The sequence below is a fragment of the Canis lupus genome, chromosome 37 (genome assembly GCF_011100685.1).
Source record: "Canis lupus familiaris isolate Mischka breed German Shepherd chromosome 37, alternate assembly UU_Cfam_GSD_1.0, whole genome shotgun sequence".
In the NCBI taxonomy this organism is placed as follows: domain Eukaryota; kingdom Metazoa; phylum Chordata; class Mammalia; order Carnivora; family Canidae; genus Canis; species Canis lupus.
The window spans coordinates 22,078,726-22,097,936 of NC_049258.1; the positions used below are offsets into that span (position 1 = coordinate 22,078,726).

The 19,211-nt window shown below is 35.8% G+C and overlaps 1 protein-coding gene across 1 annotated transcript in view; it reads right to left on the reverse strand.

The window, feature by feature from the left end:
• Positions 1-19,211, reverse strand: part of ABCA12 (ATP binding cassette subfamily A member 12) — a 170,027-nt gene that overhangs the window by 61,440 nt on the left and 89,376 nt on the right. The window contains 9 exon segments of the mRNA XM_038585677.1: positions 534-624; positions 3,982-4,101; positions 5,871-6,010; positions 6,980-7,190; positions 7,515-7,679; positions 10,651-10,824; positions 12,878-13,002; positions 14,214-14,326; positions 14,425-14,681. Of these exon segments, the coding sequence (XP_038441605.1) occupies positions 534-624; positions 3,982-4,101; positions 5,871-6,010; positions 6,980-7,190; positions 7,515-7,679; positions 10,651-10,824; positions 12,878-13,002; positions 14,214-14,326; positions 14,425-14,681 (1,396 nt within the window).

A 19,211-nucleotide genomic window follows, 5' to 3' on the forward strand; every position in this document is an offset into this window, starting at 1 on the left:
CTGTTCCTTTTAAATGACCGTGAGAGGAGGATCCAACCTTGAATACTGATTTAAGTTTATTTTCCTCTGAGTCTCTTCATTGCTTTGTTTTGCTTTTGCTAACTCAATAACCTCATCCAGTTACATTCTGGGTTAGTCAAAATGATTCTGAGGCTGGTGGAGATAAAATGTTAAATATATCCAGAAATAAACCATTTCATCTTCCTTTGTCCTTAAGGACTTGCTTTTCATCAAGTTATCAAAAAAAAAAAAAAAGGGTCCTCTTATTTCTATCAACCTACCAATGATTGTAGGAAACTGCATTTATATGAAGTATATAATGCTAAAACTAACTGCAGATATTGGGCATCCAAATAGTTGTTATTACTTGTAATTATACGATGATTTGGGAAAAAGATATACAGGATTTTACTTTTCTTAGAATAACTAGCTAAAAATCAAAAACAGAAGAAAGCAAAAAGTTTCCATATGCAACCATGTTTCTCATATTTCTGACATGACTCGTGAACAAAGTTTTGTGAATCTGGACTTACCGAGTTCATCTATCTGTTTCAATAGTTCAACAGCATCGAGTCCCACAGAGAACTTCACAAAAACTTGCACAAAGGGGTTCCTTAGAGTATTCTAACAAATAGTAATAGGGAATCAGTGTCAACAGAAGAAGAAAGCATGTCTGTCTAATCACCGTTTCTCTAATAACACCTACAGTGAAATGAAGTAACCACTACTCCACATTATAAATGCATCACCTTGCAGCCCTCACATAAAAATCCTTGAGAAAGAAAGAGAAGGTATATGGCTGCTAATGACTAGAAAGAATCACTAGACACAAATTGGTCAGCAAGCTAAAGTAGCCAGCTCTGAATCTAATTATCAACATCAGAAAATTATATTCAACGTTAAAAGTCATTTTTACCCATGGCCACTACATTGTTTTTTGATATATGTTGTATACAATTGTAGTGGTTCATAGTTGAATTTTGTTCAACTGAAATAAACTAAAACAACTCCTCAAAATTGTGATAACACAGTTGATTGTACCCCACTTCTCCTACTTCCTAGCTATGGGCTCTCAGCAAGCACTCGGCTTTTTTCCAGCTTCATGTTACTTTTCTGTAAAGAAAGAATGAATGGCTCATCTTATCAGAACAGTCAAATGTAAATTACTATAATATCATTTTATATTGTAAAAAGCACAATTATGTGAACACAGAAAAATGAGCTGATAATAAAACTTTAAATTACTCTATATCCATGGAAAGGCTGAAAATTTTTAAAAAAGCATAAATGCTTTAACATATAAAGACTTTTATAGCTATCTTCCAAATTAGGAGACACAGCTTTTACTACTGTAGAAGTACAACTAGGTAACACTTACTGAGATCTTATTGTGTACTGGACACTGTCTAATACACTTTACCTTAATTTTCTTGCAGTTTTCCCTAACACCTTGAGGTTGCCTACAGACACAAAATTAGTAAGGGCCAAGAGGAAAGTTGAAGGCAGAGAAATCAACTTGATTAAGGAAATGTTTACCTTATGTGTTAATTTATGGCCTACTTTTTATGTGAGCCAGGCTTAAGTTGGTTTTCCCTTTAGAGGACAATTCAGTACCACTTATTATTCTGTCCTTCTTACCAATGTCTTCGGTTTTGTTATCACAGAGGTAAGTGATTAAGAATAATATGTAGTAACAGAGCATATATACAATAGAATTAATTCACTAAATCTATAAGTCTAAGAAAAGTTGGCAGCATGCAAACCAATGGCTATCACACAGCTACATGATGACCCAAGTCCTTTAAATTCTATTTACCAGGAATTAATTTGTGCATCATGAAAAAACTGAATCAGAGCATTACTAATAAATAAAGCACTGTGCTAGTTGCAGTTCAGAGCTGACCCCCTGAGCCATATTGCCATTCTCCCAGTACTCCTTTTTCCAAACAGTCTTATGATATGTAATACTCTTTTTATACACATCCACACATATGATCCTCACAAATCCATGAAGTGGCTATCAAAATGCTCATTTTAGGGATCCCTGGGTGGCTCAGCGGTTGAGCATCTGCCTTTGGCTCAGGGTATGATCCCAGTTCGGGGATCGAGTCCCACATCAGGCTTCCTGCGAGGAGCCTACTTCTCCCTCTCTCTATGTCTCTGCCTCTCTGTCTTTCATGAATAAATAAAATCTCAAAAAAAAAAAAAAGATTCTAATTTTAGAGATTCATAAACTGTAGATCAAGTGTCTTACATATTTTGCCTTGGGCTTCACATTGGCAAAGCCAGGTGTTGTGCTATAAGTTTTAAATTTCAAATTTGTGTACATGTATAGAAAAAAGTTTTTCCTTAATAGCTTAGAATGATGATTTATTCTGGTCTAGAATAGACCAGAAAGTTACTTTGATGAGATGATGGGCCTTTTATGGACATGGTCACAGAATTTCTCCACAGCAAATTACTGCATTTTGGAACTACTAGGCATAGATCATGTCTTTTGTTAATTCACTACTTTGGCCAACAAAACTTTCCCTAATGAAATCATATGTGTAGGGTTTTTTTCTGCTCCACAGGAAAAAAGTTTTAGGAAAAAAGGAGCAGTCTTCCATTTAGGAAAATACATATGTCAATAATGTACTACTCAAGTGGTCTTGGTTATATAAGACTCATCAAAAAAAAAAAAAAGGCCAATTAAAATGAACATATGTAAAATTAGAAAATTAGAACCACACTTAATAGTAAATTGTGGGGAAGATGTTTGATGAAAGTTTACGTTCTTCTATTAATAAAATTATTCAGTATCTTTTTCAGAAATGTATTTTATCATTTATCACACTATAGTATAAATTTTATGTATTATTTATAATAAAAGCCAGATTGTAATTGTAACTATGAGCTAATTGTTAGTCAAAACAAAGACTGAGGGATCCCTGGGTGGCGCAGCGGTTTGGCGCCTGCCTTTGGCCCAGGGCGCGATCCTGGAGACCCAGGATCGAATCCCACGTCAGGCTCCCGGTGCATGGAGCCTGCTTCTCCCTCTGCCTGTGTCTCTGCCTCTCTCTCTCTCTCTCTCTGTGTGACTATCATAAATAAATAAAAAATTAAAAAAAAAAAACAAAAAACAAAGACTGAGCAAAGCATCATTTGGGTGTAATTTTTCTGACAAAGTTGTGTGACACAAATCCTTTATGTTTAACTTCTTGAGCATGATTATAAGAAGGCCTTTTTGGGGTGGGTGGCAAATATCTTTTAGCTCTCCATCAGTTTTCCATGGGCCTCTCTCAATATTCTGATATGGAAGGCATTCTCTCTTCAAGTTCCTAGGTTGCCATCCTTCCTGCCGTTTTCTCTTCTCTAGTTGGTAACTGGCCTGACTCTGCTGCTCCATCGTTAAGTTGTCGATAGCTCTGTTTGTGATTGGAACATTTCCCTACATGATCTTCATCATCTTCAGAAAGCCTTGAATCTTTTGCAAGAATTGCCAATTACACTTTTGAGCCAGTGTGCATTGTATTTGAGTTGCATTGTCAAATCTTTAACCTAGAGTGTCGTATGTTTCAACCAAAGAATTCCCCAAATTTAACATTCTTCTCCAGAATATTAATATTTTAGGAATTCTGGTTCTGTTAAAATAGCTAAAAATAATCTAATGTGGAGGAACCAATAATATCAGCACGTTTAAAGTACTTTTTACGGCATTTTATTTTTGGAAAACAAGATTTAAGTCACTATTTAAGTCAAGTTCGACCTATAAGATGGCTTCTCTCTGAATTACAGAGAGAGGACCCACCACAGGAGATGAAGAGGACTATGAATGGGAGTGACACAGATCTGTTATCCTGTCTTAGGCTTTTTCTTAGACGCAATTTAATCTACTGAATATTGATTCTGAGTTACTACCTGCCCATTCCCATAATGAAGGTGATTAAAATCTAAAGAATTACAATTCCTATGAAAGAGAAAGACAGAGCCATGTCTTACTTGGAGCATGGGAATCGTCTGGTTTAACAGGTGGAAGGAATTCATGAAAAGTGGCGAGTTATCCATCCACTCTTGAGATTTTTCTCTTAATTCCGACAGCTGCCTCAGAGTCACATTAGACTAAAAGACAAAGAAACAAAAATAGATCCAGCCCATTACTATTTTTCCTATATTTCAAAAAGGCATTTTTAAGGTTGTCTTGTTACAGAGCTTTAAGAAACAATTCTAAAAGGTGGAGCTAGTAAAAGCATAGTGTCCGAAACCCCACAATGTCAGAGTTTCTAAGTGGTGACTTTTTATAGGGTCAAGATCACTTGTAAAAATTCTGGAAACTGTAAGGTTTGCTTCACTGTCCACAGTTAATTTAGAGTCAAAATGAAGATGTACCTTCTGGAGTTCTCAGAAATTATTTTTTCCAGTGACACATTTAACTTTACTACTACAGAAACACCCTAGTTCAAGGATATGAGAAAGATGCTTTCACATACCACTGGTGGAAATGAATATGTTACAGCCCTGTTTGGAAAGTAATCTGATAACAGTCATGAAATAAAATACGTTATTCCTCAATCCTTCAATTCTGAACAATCATCTCATTAAAATAAAAATACCACCGTATAAATAATATGCACGAGAGCATTTGTTGTCACATTATTTACATTAGCAAAAAAATTAGAAGGAAACACTCGAAACAAAATGAATGCCCTAAAATTGAGGACTGGCTGAGTAAATTCTATGATATGAAAAAGTTTGCAATTTTCAAAAAGAATGAATTAAACTACACCAACTGAGTTGGAAGAATTTCCACAAGGTATTGTTGTGTGAATAAAGCAATGCGTAGGTAGAAAAGCATTATAACGCAACACCATTTTAATAATGCAAACAATGACAAAAACTCTGCATATGAATAGATATGTAGCATAATAACCTATAAAGAATTAGAGAAATGTGCATAAATTACAGGAAAACACATTTTTGAATGCTAAAATTCATTAGTTACATGAAAGAAAGAGTAAGATCAAGAGGAGAGAAAAAGAGAACCAAACAAAAAGGAAAGTCAAAAAAATGACTGCACTTAGGAAATAGGCAGGTGATGACTTCATTTATGCAAAGCTATACAGAGGTATAGCCAATAAAGCAAATAAGATATTAAAATGCAAACAATAAAAACAAAGAACCTTTTAGAAACTAGTGATGAACTCATGTCCATTTTTATATAGACCTAAACTGATGTCATATTCACTTAAACTATGGTCTAATGTCCAAGTAATGGTAAAGCAGAGACTTTTTTTTTTTACTTTCACTCTATCATTTTAAAAATAGCACGTTTATAATTCAAATCATGAAAGCTAACTTTAAAAGTTGGAAAGAAATTAACTATGGTTAAATTAGGTAGATAAGTACAGTTACTATTAATAATGTCTTTCTCGACATCAATCTCTTATATAAACATAACATGTTGAATTGTACAACCTAATATGAAGCCAAAACTTTAAAATTTAGGGATTGTTTTTGCTCAAACTAGCTATATAATGCTTTAATATTATTTTTTTCTAGTGCCATTATTTTTACACACTTTGAAAATTAGACACTACTTGTAGAAAACTTTTCTGCTTTTGGAGACAGGCTGAAAAATCTGAGGTCTTGCTTCAACTAATCTCATTCTCAAGGGTCTACACAGTTCCTGTCTCTTTAAAGAGCTACCAACCAATCAACATTGTTTACACATATAAAGAGCAGACTTTGAGAATTAAGAGTTTCAGAAAGCCAAGGGTAGCAGTAGGTAAGATATAAAGAAAGCGGAGTCAGCTATAGTAAATTTGGAAGTTGATTACTTTAAAAATCATCTTAATATTCAAGATAGAAACTTTGAGTTATGATGGTCAAACCTTTTCCATTATTGCCTTTGTGATGGGGGTATATGGTGCGTACAAAATTTTTCCCAACAACATAGGTTTTAAGAAGGCCCAAATCACAGGTCCAGCAGGCATATTAATGATGTCTTTATAAAGGGAGAAGCAAAATGGTGCTGGAAGGAAAAAGTGAATAAAACCATTTAGTATATGTATCTAAAATCTATTTCCTTATGGTAAATTGACACAGCTTATTGTTATCACACTCAAAGATACAGGTCTTCTACTTCCCTTATTATTAATGGTTATGAGGCCGCTGGTATCAAAGGAAGAAAGTGTAGTAACAATTTTTTTTTTAGGTATGTAAGTTTAACCCATTCAACAACCTTATAATAAGTGATGGCATTTTGCTAAAAAGGAGTTAGAGAGGTTGAACATCACATTTCAGAATATCTCCCAACAGATTTACCTCATTAGTGCTTAATTTAAGAACACATACAAAAATCTGCTACTAGAATAGTAGTACCAGATACATAAGAGTTGTTCCCTGAATGTTGAATGAATAAAAAGATGAATAAATAAGTCAATCCAATTGGTATACTCAATATCCATATATTATGTGGAAGAGCTCAGTTGATGGAATTTTGCATTTCAAGCATCATGGGGTTGATGTGCCCCTAAATGTTTATAGTTCTGCTGCATTCAGAACTTTTCTAATTCTGGAAGTTAACAAAAATGTTGACCTAAGCAGATTTAAAGCTTTTTTTAAATTTTTAAAAAATTTTTATTATTATTATTTACTGGCAAGGATGGTGTAGTTGTGACTGGCAAATTCTCAGTGTGGTAATTAAGACCTTGCAGTAGATCGCTGAGTTCAGATCACAGCTATGACACTTTCAGTTTGGGTGACTGTGGCCAGGTATTTTGTCTATTTGTGTCTCAATTCCCCTTACTAAGATGGAGATGCACACCTCCTAGGTTGTTGTGAAGTGTGAATCAGTTAATACGCAAACATGTTTGATGTGTGGTAAGTGCTGTCAAAGTGTTGGAGAAAATTAATACTTCATTGATTATAAAAGGCTAAGCTATAGTAGACAATGTTATCAGGAGATGATGTTACTGTGCTGATTTTGAAGCGTACTTACTGGTATGTGTGGGAATTCCATATTTGGAAGCAATCTGTTCTTTGCTTAATTTATAAGTCAAAAAATCCTTGGTGTGGTTGCCTTTTCGTCTTTGAGAAGAGGGCAGCATGGCCGTTAAATATTCAGTGGTAATTCCCTGGGAACACAATGCTTGGGAGATGGTGCTAAATGATCCTTGGGGTGTGTTCATCCGGTTGCTTCTGTACATTGCCTATGAGATAAAAATCCAAGATTTATTAACATTATAAAGCTATAAATGTTACTGAGAACAATACAGAAGAAAACCTGGTAGTGCTTAGAGTACCCGTACAGCTTCCATAATTCCCTTAAAGTATGTATCCCAAATATAAATGCAGAATGCTGAACTTCACTAACTTAGTGGCGAAAACTTTTGCCAGAGTAGAAGAGTTTTCCTGCAGGTGCTTTTTCCCAACATACTATATTTGTAGCTGAATGTATTATAACCAATCTCAAGTAAAAGTTAATGTGACAAAAGGAATTTCCCAATAAACGTATTACTGGGTGATTTTCCTACCTGTGATAATGGAACACTTCTGGGCAGATGCATTTGTCTCAGGGATGTCATTTTATCTAGCAGCGGATGTGTGCCGGAAGCCATCTGATTGAGAATCTCTTTCAGCCTCATGAAGAGTTCTATCATCTTTTCTACTGGCTTTTGATCTTCCCTAGGGAAAAACACCTAACAGGAACAGAATAAAAATAAATGATATATGTAGAGACATTGGAACCCGCACACACACAGTTGATAAGAATCTTAAAAGGTACAGTCATTTTGGACAAAATTGTGGAAGATTATTAAATAGTTAAACATAAATTTACCATGGAACCCAGCAATTACATTCTTAAGTATTCATCCAAGTGAAATGAAAATATATCTCCACAACCAAGATTTGTATGTGAAGGTCGTCCATAGTGGTTATCATTCACAATAGCCATAAAAGTGGAAATGATCCAAATGAACGGGCAAACAAAATATATATCCTTAAACTAGAATACTATTTTGCAATAGAAAGATATAAAATGCTGACACATGTTGCTGCAACATGCCCGAAATTAAAAAACATTATACTGAGTAAAACAAGCCAAACACAAAGACCACGTATTATATAATTCAGTATATATAACGTGCCTAAAAAAGGCAAATCTCGAGAGACAGAAAATAGATCAGGGGCCGCCTGGGCTAGAGGTCAGAATGAGAAGTAGCTGCATATAGATACGAGGTTTCTTTCTAGGACATTGTTGGAAATGTTTGAAAATTAGATTGTGGTAAGAGTTGCACAATTCCATACATTTATTAAAAGAATCATTGAATTGGACACTTCAAACAAGTGAATTTTGTGGTATCTAAATTATACCTTAATAAAGTTGCCAAAAATAAATGATCTTAAAAGTCAGAAAGGCAAATGTCAATTATATAACTCTTCATGTATATACTATCACTCAAAAATCATATAATATGATCCTTAAAATCAGAAAAGCTCTGTCAAGAAGCTCATGTGATTCATCAAGATTAATCATAATCCCACAACACTTTTTGCTGCATGAAGATACACTGGAAATATTTTAAAATTTCAAGTTTTTTCATCCTCTCATTCATTTAATTACCAAACATTAATTGAGTGCCTGCTATGTCCCCAGCATGCGTGAGGTGATAGGTATATGTTGGTACACAAATAGATACCATCCCTTCACTCAAGGCCTTGGTCTAATAGAAGGAACAGATCTCAAACAAATCAATAAACAAAAGATTGAGGAGGTAGAGAGAGTTTTGCTAAGAATCAAGAAAGATCTTTGCCACATGGCACCCCAGTGGAAAACAAACCAGAGGGATAATAAGCAGAGGAAAGTTTAAGGCAGGGCAGGAAAGATGTGTGAGGTTCATGAGGAGGGAAAGCTCTTGACATGTCCAGGAAAGTCAACAACCATTAGGAGCACAAGATGCCACTGGAATGATACTGTGAAGATACAAAGCTACCTCACTAGCACAGCTACTAACTTCAGTCATATTTTTTTCTAAATTACAAATCAACATTTCCATTTTTCTTCAGTTCTGCAAAAATTCTGGGCATTCCTACACTGATGTGAAATAAATTGACTAGTGATGAGAAATGTTTATTTTTCTTTGCAATACCTAAAAGAAGCAGGAATGGTTTTCTGCTTGTCAAATGCACATATTTAATTACTAGACTCAACACAAAATATTTGGTTTGATTATCTGCTTTGTGGACATACCATAAAATGAGGATTAACGTTTTATATGAACAAAATTAATAATTTCACTTCATATGCATTTTAGTTTACAGCTGATGTTAAGTAACCCTTTGTCTAGTTAACAGATATTTGCTGAATGCCTCTTTGGGCCTGGCACTGTTTTGGCTTTTGAAATATTGACTGGTTTCGTGTAGCAGTCATGGGCCCAAGGAGTCAATGAGTAGGAAAGAAAATTTTAAAGATGGGAGAGGTTTTGCAGATCATGGGGTTCCTGTAGGATCTGGGGGGTTTACTTGAACAGAATGAGAAACCACTGGAAGGTATTGAGCACAGGGTCGGCACAATGTGACGTAAGTTTTAAAAGGATCACTCTGCCTGCTTTGGGATGGTGGGGCAGGGTGGTGGTGGTGGGAAGTTGCAAGGATGGAGACAGGGAGGCCAGTTAAGAGGCCACTGCAGAAATACAGGTGTGAGAAAATGATGACCCAGAATAGGATTTTTGATAACTAGTCCTAAACCATTTTCACCCTTTTTGTTGTAAAAATGTAAGTCAGCCATGTTGCTTCTGGTTCTTTTTTATTTTAAAGGGAAAACATTTTTTTCAGTGTTTGCAATAACATGTAAATATTTTTGATCTAGTATAGATATGGGTGAAATAGGTGTTTAATTCTTTTGTGCTTACATTTTTCTTTCAGTTTTGTATTACACAAGTACTTATGAAGCACGTACTTATTGTAAGATGAGGTCATTGCTGACTTTCTTTTTTTTGGATTTTATTTATTTATTCATGAAAGACACAGAGGGGAGAGAGAGGCAGAGACACAGGCAGAGGGAGAAGCAGGGAGCCTGATGTGGGACTTGATCCCGGGACTCCAGTTTGACACCCTGGGCTGAAGGCAGGCTCACTGCTGACTTTTAAGCTCTGATAATGACCTGTTGTTTTGTTGTTTTGCCTAAGTAACAGTAGCCTCTTTCTTTCTAACTTGAGGCAAAACACACACACACACACACACACATTTTTAACACCAAAAAACCTCCTACTTTTTTTTACAAAAAAAAAAACAAAAAAACTTTGCTCTAATCTTTATTATCCTACCAAATTAATGCTGATTCACTGTAAAATATATATATACACACAGACATACACACACACATAACATCTATATTTCATACTTTAGTATGTATATATTGAATTTAATATGTGGTCTTGGATATACAAACTGAGAGTTAATAAGGCAATAATATTAATTTCCTCATCTACAAAATGTGCAAATTTGCAGTATATGATCACTAAGGTCCTATTTAGCTCTAAAATAAAGCTATAATTCTAAAAGCTATAAATGGATCTCATTCATTACAGTATCAGGGAGCATCCTCATGTAATCAAATATTTTTATACTAAATTGTGAATATAAAATATTTCACTAACAATAACTTGCCTTGTATGTGAAGTTGTAAATGTCCAAGTAGTGCAAAAGGGTGAGTCCGATGAGGTAAGACTGCCGGGATCTTTCTGTAAGAGGCAGGTTGCAGAATTCCTTCATCTCATCTTCCATGTTGGAATAGGTCATATTAGCATCACAAGAATACAACCAGAACACCCGAGAAATAATCTGCAAGTTGGAGAAAGAAAAAGATTTTAGGTGTCAGTCCTTTGACAGGTATCTCTCAAAAGAAAGGTTTATCTTTACCCTTAGATTTCCTTTAATAATATGATAAATTATGCTCCAAGTCAATTTTTTTTTCATTTAAAGCACTAATCACTGGACACCTGGATGGCTCAGTTGGTTAAGTGTCCAACTCCTGGTTTCAGCTCAGGTCATGATCTCAGAGTCATGAGATCAAGTCCCATGTCAGGCTCCATGCTCAGTGTGCAGTCCACTTGAGATTCTCTCTTTCTCTCTCTTTGTCTGCCCCCATTGTGTTCTCTCTCTCTCTTTCTCTCTTCTTGCGCATGCGCTCTAATACTAATGTCATTAATCCTATTTATTGGATCAACCAATCTACTAGGCCTCCCTCTCTCTCAAATAAATAAGTAAGTAAGTAAATAAATAAATAAATAAATAAATCTTTAAAACAATAATAAAGCCCTAATTATTATCAATAAACTATAGAGAGCCCAGAGTTCACTGGAAAACTTAGGAAACAAGAGGGAGAAAAAGAGACAAAGAAATATATGTAATGATCGGAGATTTCTTGTTTGAATGATGGTACCAAGAAAGGATTGATCTGGAATTAAGTTTGGAAAAAATACTCGCTTAAGACTCTTTTTCCCTTGAAATTTTAGTTTATGTAAATTGTATTTCATTTTTAAATAATTTGAAGTTATAATCTTTTTGTTTTGAAGTTATAATCCTATGCAAGATCCTCTAGATATCTCTATCAAGAGATAGGGCAGCCCGGGTGGCTCAGGGGCTTAGTGCTTCCTTCAGCCCATGGCGGGATCCTAGAGACCCGGAATCGAGTCCCATGTTAGGCTCCCTGTGTGGAGCCTGCTTCTCCCTCTGCCTGTGTCTCTGCCTCTCCCTCTGTGTGTGTCTCTCATGAATAAATAAATAAAATCTTAAAAAAAAGATAAAGGGCAAAGAAGAAAAAGACCAGAATTACATAATAATATGAATTAACCATCCTGGACAGTAATGTGCCATGTGAAAAGTAGAGTGTGCATATGAGAAGAAGAGGTCTCTATTGCCATTGAGTTGAAATCAAGAGAAAAGTTTATGAAATCAAGGTTCTTGAAACTTTTCTCTCTTTCCTTTTTAAAGTAATAAGAATGTACACTCTCCATATATATGCTTTTATTTACTAAAAATGAATCTGTTCACCAGAAGTCAAACACTTGATTGCTGAAATTAGATATTAGGAAAAAATGAGTAAAGGGTGAGATACAGGGGAAAAGGTCAATGATTAGCATTTGCGGGAACAAGAGAAAAAAAACAGAAGGGAAAGCAGTTTTACTTTTTTTGTATGAGGGAACCAATGAACAGGACACAAGTACACCTAAATATTTCCCAAAGGCAGTCTTAAAGGCTTTCAAAAAACTTTATCCGATATTGGAGAATAGCTGTGCTGTGCTTAGAAATGACACACCTTGTCACTCGTAAGTTTTGAAAGGATGAGGTCTTAAGCCCTGCAGTTCTTTTGGAAAATTTCTATGACGTTTCCAGACAATGGATTTGGAAAATGGATAAAAGAAGAGACATTTCAATGGGAAACCCTATTATCAGCCTATGAGGAAATGACATTATTCATTTTCACACCAAAACATATTCCCTGGATCCTATCTATTTTATACACTATATCTTGTCTTGGGACTTTTAAAAAGCAAAACTGAGTAAGTATTCATTTGAACAAATTGCAAATGGTCAGATGTTTTCTTTTCCCCCAATTAGGTTACTGAAATCTGACTCTGATGTCATCATGACAGACTGGCAAATTTATCTCAGAAGTAGAAGGAAAGGAAATGATAGTGATAATCATCTTGCTTCAGGATTTTTCTTCTAACGCCACTAGGAATTCAGCTGCTAATTTTATCATTTGCATGGAAAAGTCACCAGATCTGTGGTATGACTTCTCAGTGTTTTACTGAAAGTGTTCAACAAATACTAAACATGACTTAAACTTTTTTAAAGACCTGGCTGTCAGTACGAATATATGACACCCCACCTCAGCTCTGTTATCAGGGATAGGAGTGGCCAGCAGACTGTCAATACTCCTAGGGGACATGCCTGTTGTTCTCCTCAGTTCTTCTTTCAGCTCTTCAACATTTTTAAACATTTCTATTAAGCGACCTGAAGGTAAAACAAACAAAACTCATGTTGGTTGCAATGTAATTCTTTTTCAGTTGTTGTACTAACATTAGAGAAGCCTTCTAGACTAAAATACACACTCAATACACATGCCTTGTGTCAGGGGCAGAGGTCTCTCCGTTTTGGCAAACTCTGCATCTTTAGGATCTGTCTCTATCTGATTTAGACTTGTTTCTATTATGATATCATTGATCCAAGGTAACAGATTGCTCTGGGTCATAAATTTTCCTTAAATGTCTACAATATGAAGTTGATTTAAAGAAATGGGGTTTCCTCACAGACTCTGATCATATAATGCACTAAATATATATATCCCCCTGTTTGATTTAAAACATCACACAAATTCAAAATGCTTTTCAACTATGGATCATATAGTATTGTCAACTTAGGACAAGGTTTGCTAAGTCTGCACCATAATTCTGCAGAGCATTTTTCCTTAAGTCTGCCCAGCACATTATAGTTTATAAAGGATTTTTAATAGTCATTACCTCACTTTTAAATAGAATGTGTTTAACTTCAAAATTTTTAGGACAGTGATTATAATTACTTCATATCTGGGTCATTTAATGCATAACAAATAATATTTTGATTTTATTTTAGCAGATTATAATCTTCATTCTGCAAAAATCTTTCAATTTCTTTATGAAGTATCCCTTATGCAAATATACTCTCTTTATTTCTGGACTTAGTGCCCTTTGAATTTTGCAGCTGCCTGTTGTCCAAGATTCTGAATGCCTTTCTTTTCAGTATTGAGGTATTATGCAAAGAAGAAACGTATTGCATGGGGCATCATGCTCAGAATATAAATAAGAGGTTCTGAATTGCGATTTCTATAGACAGCAGTGCATCTTTTTTATTTTTTAAATCAGATTATTTTCATGGAAGTAAATAAATTCCATCCTGGCTAATGCGCTTTAATATATCAGTGAAATAAAAGGTGAATGGTCTAACTAGTTAAAATTTTGAAGGTCTTTTTGCTGTGAAATCAAATTTCCCTATTTCATCCTCTCCTGGCTTTCTGTGTGTTTATTTTAGACAAGTAACCATATTTGAAAGCTTCAGGTTTCTCATGTGTAAGGGCAGATACAAAGCAGGTTTGGTTGGGAACTTCAAAAAATCCTTTCTTAAGCTGCAGCATGAGAATCACACACATTCTTATTAAGACAGCACTTAAAATATGGATGGGGAAACACCTGGCTTTTCAGAAGTGTCTGCGCTGTTATTGACATGCAGCATGGCCTCTATGGTTGGCATTAACTGTGTGATATTTTCCAAGTAATTCATTTGCAGTGCCTGTTCTAGAAACCTGGAACAAAACAGAAGAGAAGAAGAAACTGAACTAAGCATATCCATAATTATTTGAGAAGGGATTTTGCCAAGGAAAAAGGCAATGGAGATACTTACCAATCCATATTTAAATTAATTTTGCTTGGATCCCCAGTAAGCAAATCCCTCAGTTTTTTAGATATAATATCGTCATGGTACAGTAAGTTGGCTGCTATTTCGGTGCCAAGCTCGGCAGCTTCGAGGAGCTGCACATGAAATGCACTTTCTTCACATAGGTTCCTAAAGTTCACGTCAGAGAGCTGGCACATTCTCTGTATTGAATCGAAAGTTTCAGATTCGCAAAGAAGTTCGGTCACGTTTCGAAGTTGAGACAGCTTTCCAGAAGGGGGAAGGAGTGGGAAATAGATTAGTTACATTACTATAAATATTTGGTAGTTGATAATAAGCAACCAAAAATTATTTACTTCAAAAAAACCATGTGCATATGTGTTTAGTTAGTTGGCATTTGGCAAGTTTTTAACACAAAGCATTATTTTCTGTCATTTGGGTTAATTGTTTTCTTAAGAATTTTATAAGACTTCTAGACCTATTAGACCTATATTTCCCAACCGGACTTAGATTTTGTAGATTCAAAGGTTAAAAAAGATGTAGTTTTGTTTTCTCTCATTTAAATCACAAGTACATCAACTAATTTATATTTTAGTTTATGTGTTAAATCACGCAGAAAGGCAGAAAGCAAAATGAGTTGGGCATGAAACTTCAAAAAAGTCTTTTTTCCTCATACCCATTAGAACAGCTATAGTAAATAAAAAATAAAAGTAAAAAAAGAAAAAGAAAGAAAGAGAGAGAGAGAGAGAAAGAAAGAAAAAGAAAAGAAAAGAAAAGAAAAGAAAAGAAGAAGAAAGAGAAGAAAGAGAAGAAGAAGAAAGAAAGAAAGAAAGAAAGAAAGAAAGAAAGAAAGAAAGAAAGAAAGAAAGAAAGAAAGAAAGAAGAAAGAGACAAGTGCTGGAAAAGATGGAACCCTTGTGCACTGCTGGTGGGGATGGAAAATGATGCAGCCACTATGGAAAAAGTATGGAGTTTTCTTCAGAAATAAAAACAGAATTACCCTTTGATCCAGCCATCCACTTCTGTGTATATACCCAAAAGTACTGAAAGCTGAGGTTTAAATAAATATTTGTGGGATGCCTGGGTGACTCAGTTGTTGGGCGTCTGCCTTCGGCTCAGGGGTGATCCCCAGACTGGGGATGGAGTCCCACATTGGCTCCCTGCAAGGAGCCTGCTTCTCCCTCTCCCTGTATCTTCCTCTCTCTCTCTGTGTCTCTCATGAATATAAATAAAATATTTTTTAAAAATCTAAAAAATTGAAAAATAAATATTTGTGCCCCCCCAGGCCCATGGCAACATTATTCACAATAACTAAGAGGCAAAAGCAACCCAAGTGTTCACTGACAGATGAATGGGTAAACACAGGGTAGTAATGTATACACACAATGGGATATTATTCTGCCTTAAAAAGGAAAGAAATTCTGACACATGCTACAACACGGATGAATCTGGAGGATCTTGTGCTGTGTGAAATAAGCCAGTGACAAAAAAAATAAATACTGGATGATTTCACTTAAATGAGTTATGTAGACTAGTCAAATTCATAGTGACAGAAAGGAGAATTGGGGGGATCCCTGGGTGGCGCAGTGGTTTAGCACCTGCCTTTGGCCCAGGGCGCCATCCTGAAGACCCGGGATCGAATCCCACATCAGGCTCCCGGTGCATGGAGCCTGCTTCTCCCTCTGCCTATGTCTCTTCCTCTCTCTCTCTCTCTGTGTGACTATCATAAATAAATTAAAAAAAAAAAAAAAAAGGAGAATTGTGGTTGCCAGGGGCTGGGGAAGAGAGGAATGGGAGTTATTGTAATGGGCATAGGGAAGAGGTTTGCAAGATTAAAAGAGTTCTGGAGATTGGTTGCACAACAGTGTGGATATGTTTAACAAGACCGAACCATGCAGTTAAAAATGCTTCAGGTGGTAAATTCTGTTATGTGTATTTTACCACAATTTTAAAAAATGCATTGAAAAGAAAAAAAGCTTTTTATTTTAAAATGCAGCATGTGAATCACATACATTTTAATAAGACTGTATTTAAAATATGGATGGGGAATACACTTGGATTTTCAGAAGTGTCTGCGCTGTTTTGGACATTATCTTCCACCCTCTTATGTACTGAGGGAAACGGGGTGCCTTTGTTCTATGGAAGTGCTTAAAAGTTCTGTTGTGCATGGAAGTTACCCCGGGGGTATTCCTTCTAAGAAATCAAATAATTTGAGATGCCTGGGTGGCTCAGTCACTTAAGCATCTGACTCTTGATTTCAGCACAGGTCATGATCTCAGGGTCATACGATCGAGCCCCACACTGGGCTCCATGCTGAGTGTGTGGAGCCTGCTTAAGATTCTCTCTCCCTCTCCCTCTGCTCCTCCCCCTCCTCTCTGTCTCTAAAAGAAAAAAAAAAAAAGAGAAGTCCAATCATTTGTAGTGATATCTAAAGAAGCAAATGTATGTGTCATTCATTGCAACTTCAATTTCAACCAGAAGTTGCATTTTGATAGAAATGAAATATCTTATGATACAAACAAATGTTTAGGGATGTTTCTTTCCATATATCAGATGGGAAAGGCACAATTATGTGTCTTAGATGAGAGATTTATAGTAACTACATGTAGGCAGTAGCAATTAAACACTGATTATCTTAGTAAATATCATTGGTCTGTTTTTTTTACTATATTTAATATTCTAATTGACTTCTGGCTTTGAACTATCTAAAATAGCTTCGTGCATATGAAAATTCTATTCACTAGTCTTACTGTGATGAGAAAATTTCCATTATAGGTCCAATTGTTTTACCAGCTGTAACTATTTGTTTGACACTCTATTTCTTCCTTTGATTTCCCAAATATCACATGATTAAACTTTTATTTTTTATTTTTATTTTTTTATTCAGAGAGAGAGAAGAGAGAGAGGCAGAGACATAGGCAGAGGGAGAAGCAGGCTCCAAGCACCAGGAGCCCGACGTGGGGTTCGATCCCGGGTCTCCAGGATCGCGCCCTGGGCCAAAGGCAGGCGCCAAACCGCTGCGCCACCCAGGGATCCCCACATGATTAAACTTTTAATGAATGGAGCCAAGCCCCCCCTGCCACATCCTCCAGGGACTTTTAGTGGTTTCTTAAATAAAAGGATAAATACTGGTAGCCCAATGAATTTGTTTTCATCAAGCTTTGAGGGTATAGTAAATATGAAACTTTTACTCAATAGAGACCTATATACATGTTTTTTGACCCAAATATATTTTTTAATTGCAAGTTTGACATACATATATGAGAAACCAGTAGAAGCCCATAAAATATAATTTTGGCTTGATTAAAATTATTGAAGGAGAAACTGGAAATCTAGCCATGCTACTGAAGTAGAATTGGTTCTCTGAAATAAGGTTTAATTCAGGGTCAATAATGTGGAATGCATTGTGGGACACATTCACTGAGGAGCAACTTGATGATCATTTAGTATTTGTCATTATTTTCTATTTTCTTCTAAAAGCAATACAAGCATTAAATTTTTAGAAGTTTCATGGATCATTAATAATCAATCATAAATTCAGAGAACTAAAATTCTCTCTTCAAACTTAGTGTCAAATCCAGATTGTAGGTTTGTCAGAGTCTCATATACAGTCCTCCTCTCCTCTATCATGACCCTGGTCCACATAATGAAAAAGGCAGGCTCAGGTCAAACTTGAACAATAATCCATAAACTAACCCCATGTTCAGCTGTGACTAAATTCCCCAGTGCCCGTGGTCCCTGAATGCATCTGAATCAGAAATTTAAGTTATATTTAAGTAAGAACTCAAAATATCAGGGTCGTTCAGTTGGCTGAGTGTCCAAGTCTTGATTTCGGCTCAGTTCATGATCTCAGGGTCATGGGATCGAACCCTGCATTGGGCTCATGCTGCGTATGAAGCCTGCTTAAGATTCTCTACCTCTCCTTCTGCCCCCACCTGTGTCCCTCCCCAAAATCTCTCAAAATGTCATAAAAGTGATAGAACAGCAATGTTCCTGGGCTCTTGCCAAGTAAATGCAAGGGAAAGGCACCTATTTAAAAATTTAAAGGTATTATAATAAAAACATTGTGTTACCCATATTTCTGCCCAGTATGGGGAATATCCACTTTATGAGTAGTTCCCCAATCAGGAAGCTATCCTTCTCACAACGAAGGGAGGAGAAAACACAAAAACTCAGGAAGAATACAATGTCAGGACTATAAAAGAAGGGTAGAAACAGAAGGAGAAGTCATCTCTGAATGGCAAGCATTTGACATTTTGGAGGGTCTAAACCTTCTTAGAAATACCACAAGGTAAAGTTTTCGAATGCATAGGCCCTAACTGACTGTCACAATTAAGATACTAACTACCAGAGAAGGCAAAGCAAGCAAGTTAAATCATCTCTTGTTGTAAAGCTCTAGGAAATTGTCTTCCTTCTTTCAGTGATATGTATTGAATATTTTCCATAGGTCAGACTATATACTCGGTGCTGAGAATACAACAGTAGAGAGATGGACTTAACAACGTTCCTCGCAGAGCTTACAGTCTTGGAATGCAGGGGTTGTGTCAGTTGCAGACAGCAGCCATGCCTGTTGTAAATGACAATGGATTTTCTACCCAAGGGACAAGATTGTAGTGTATTTCCACTTTGTGGCTTCTAGGACTTTTTTCATAATGTAACCCTCAAGTGGAGCAGTATATTTAAAATGTGGATGCTGTTTTAAATTATTCTTACATCTATTTCCCATTCCATTAGTGTAAATGACTGAGGATTATTGTTTCAGTTTCCCTGGTATATATTTTGTGCTGCCCGGTTAT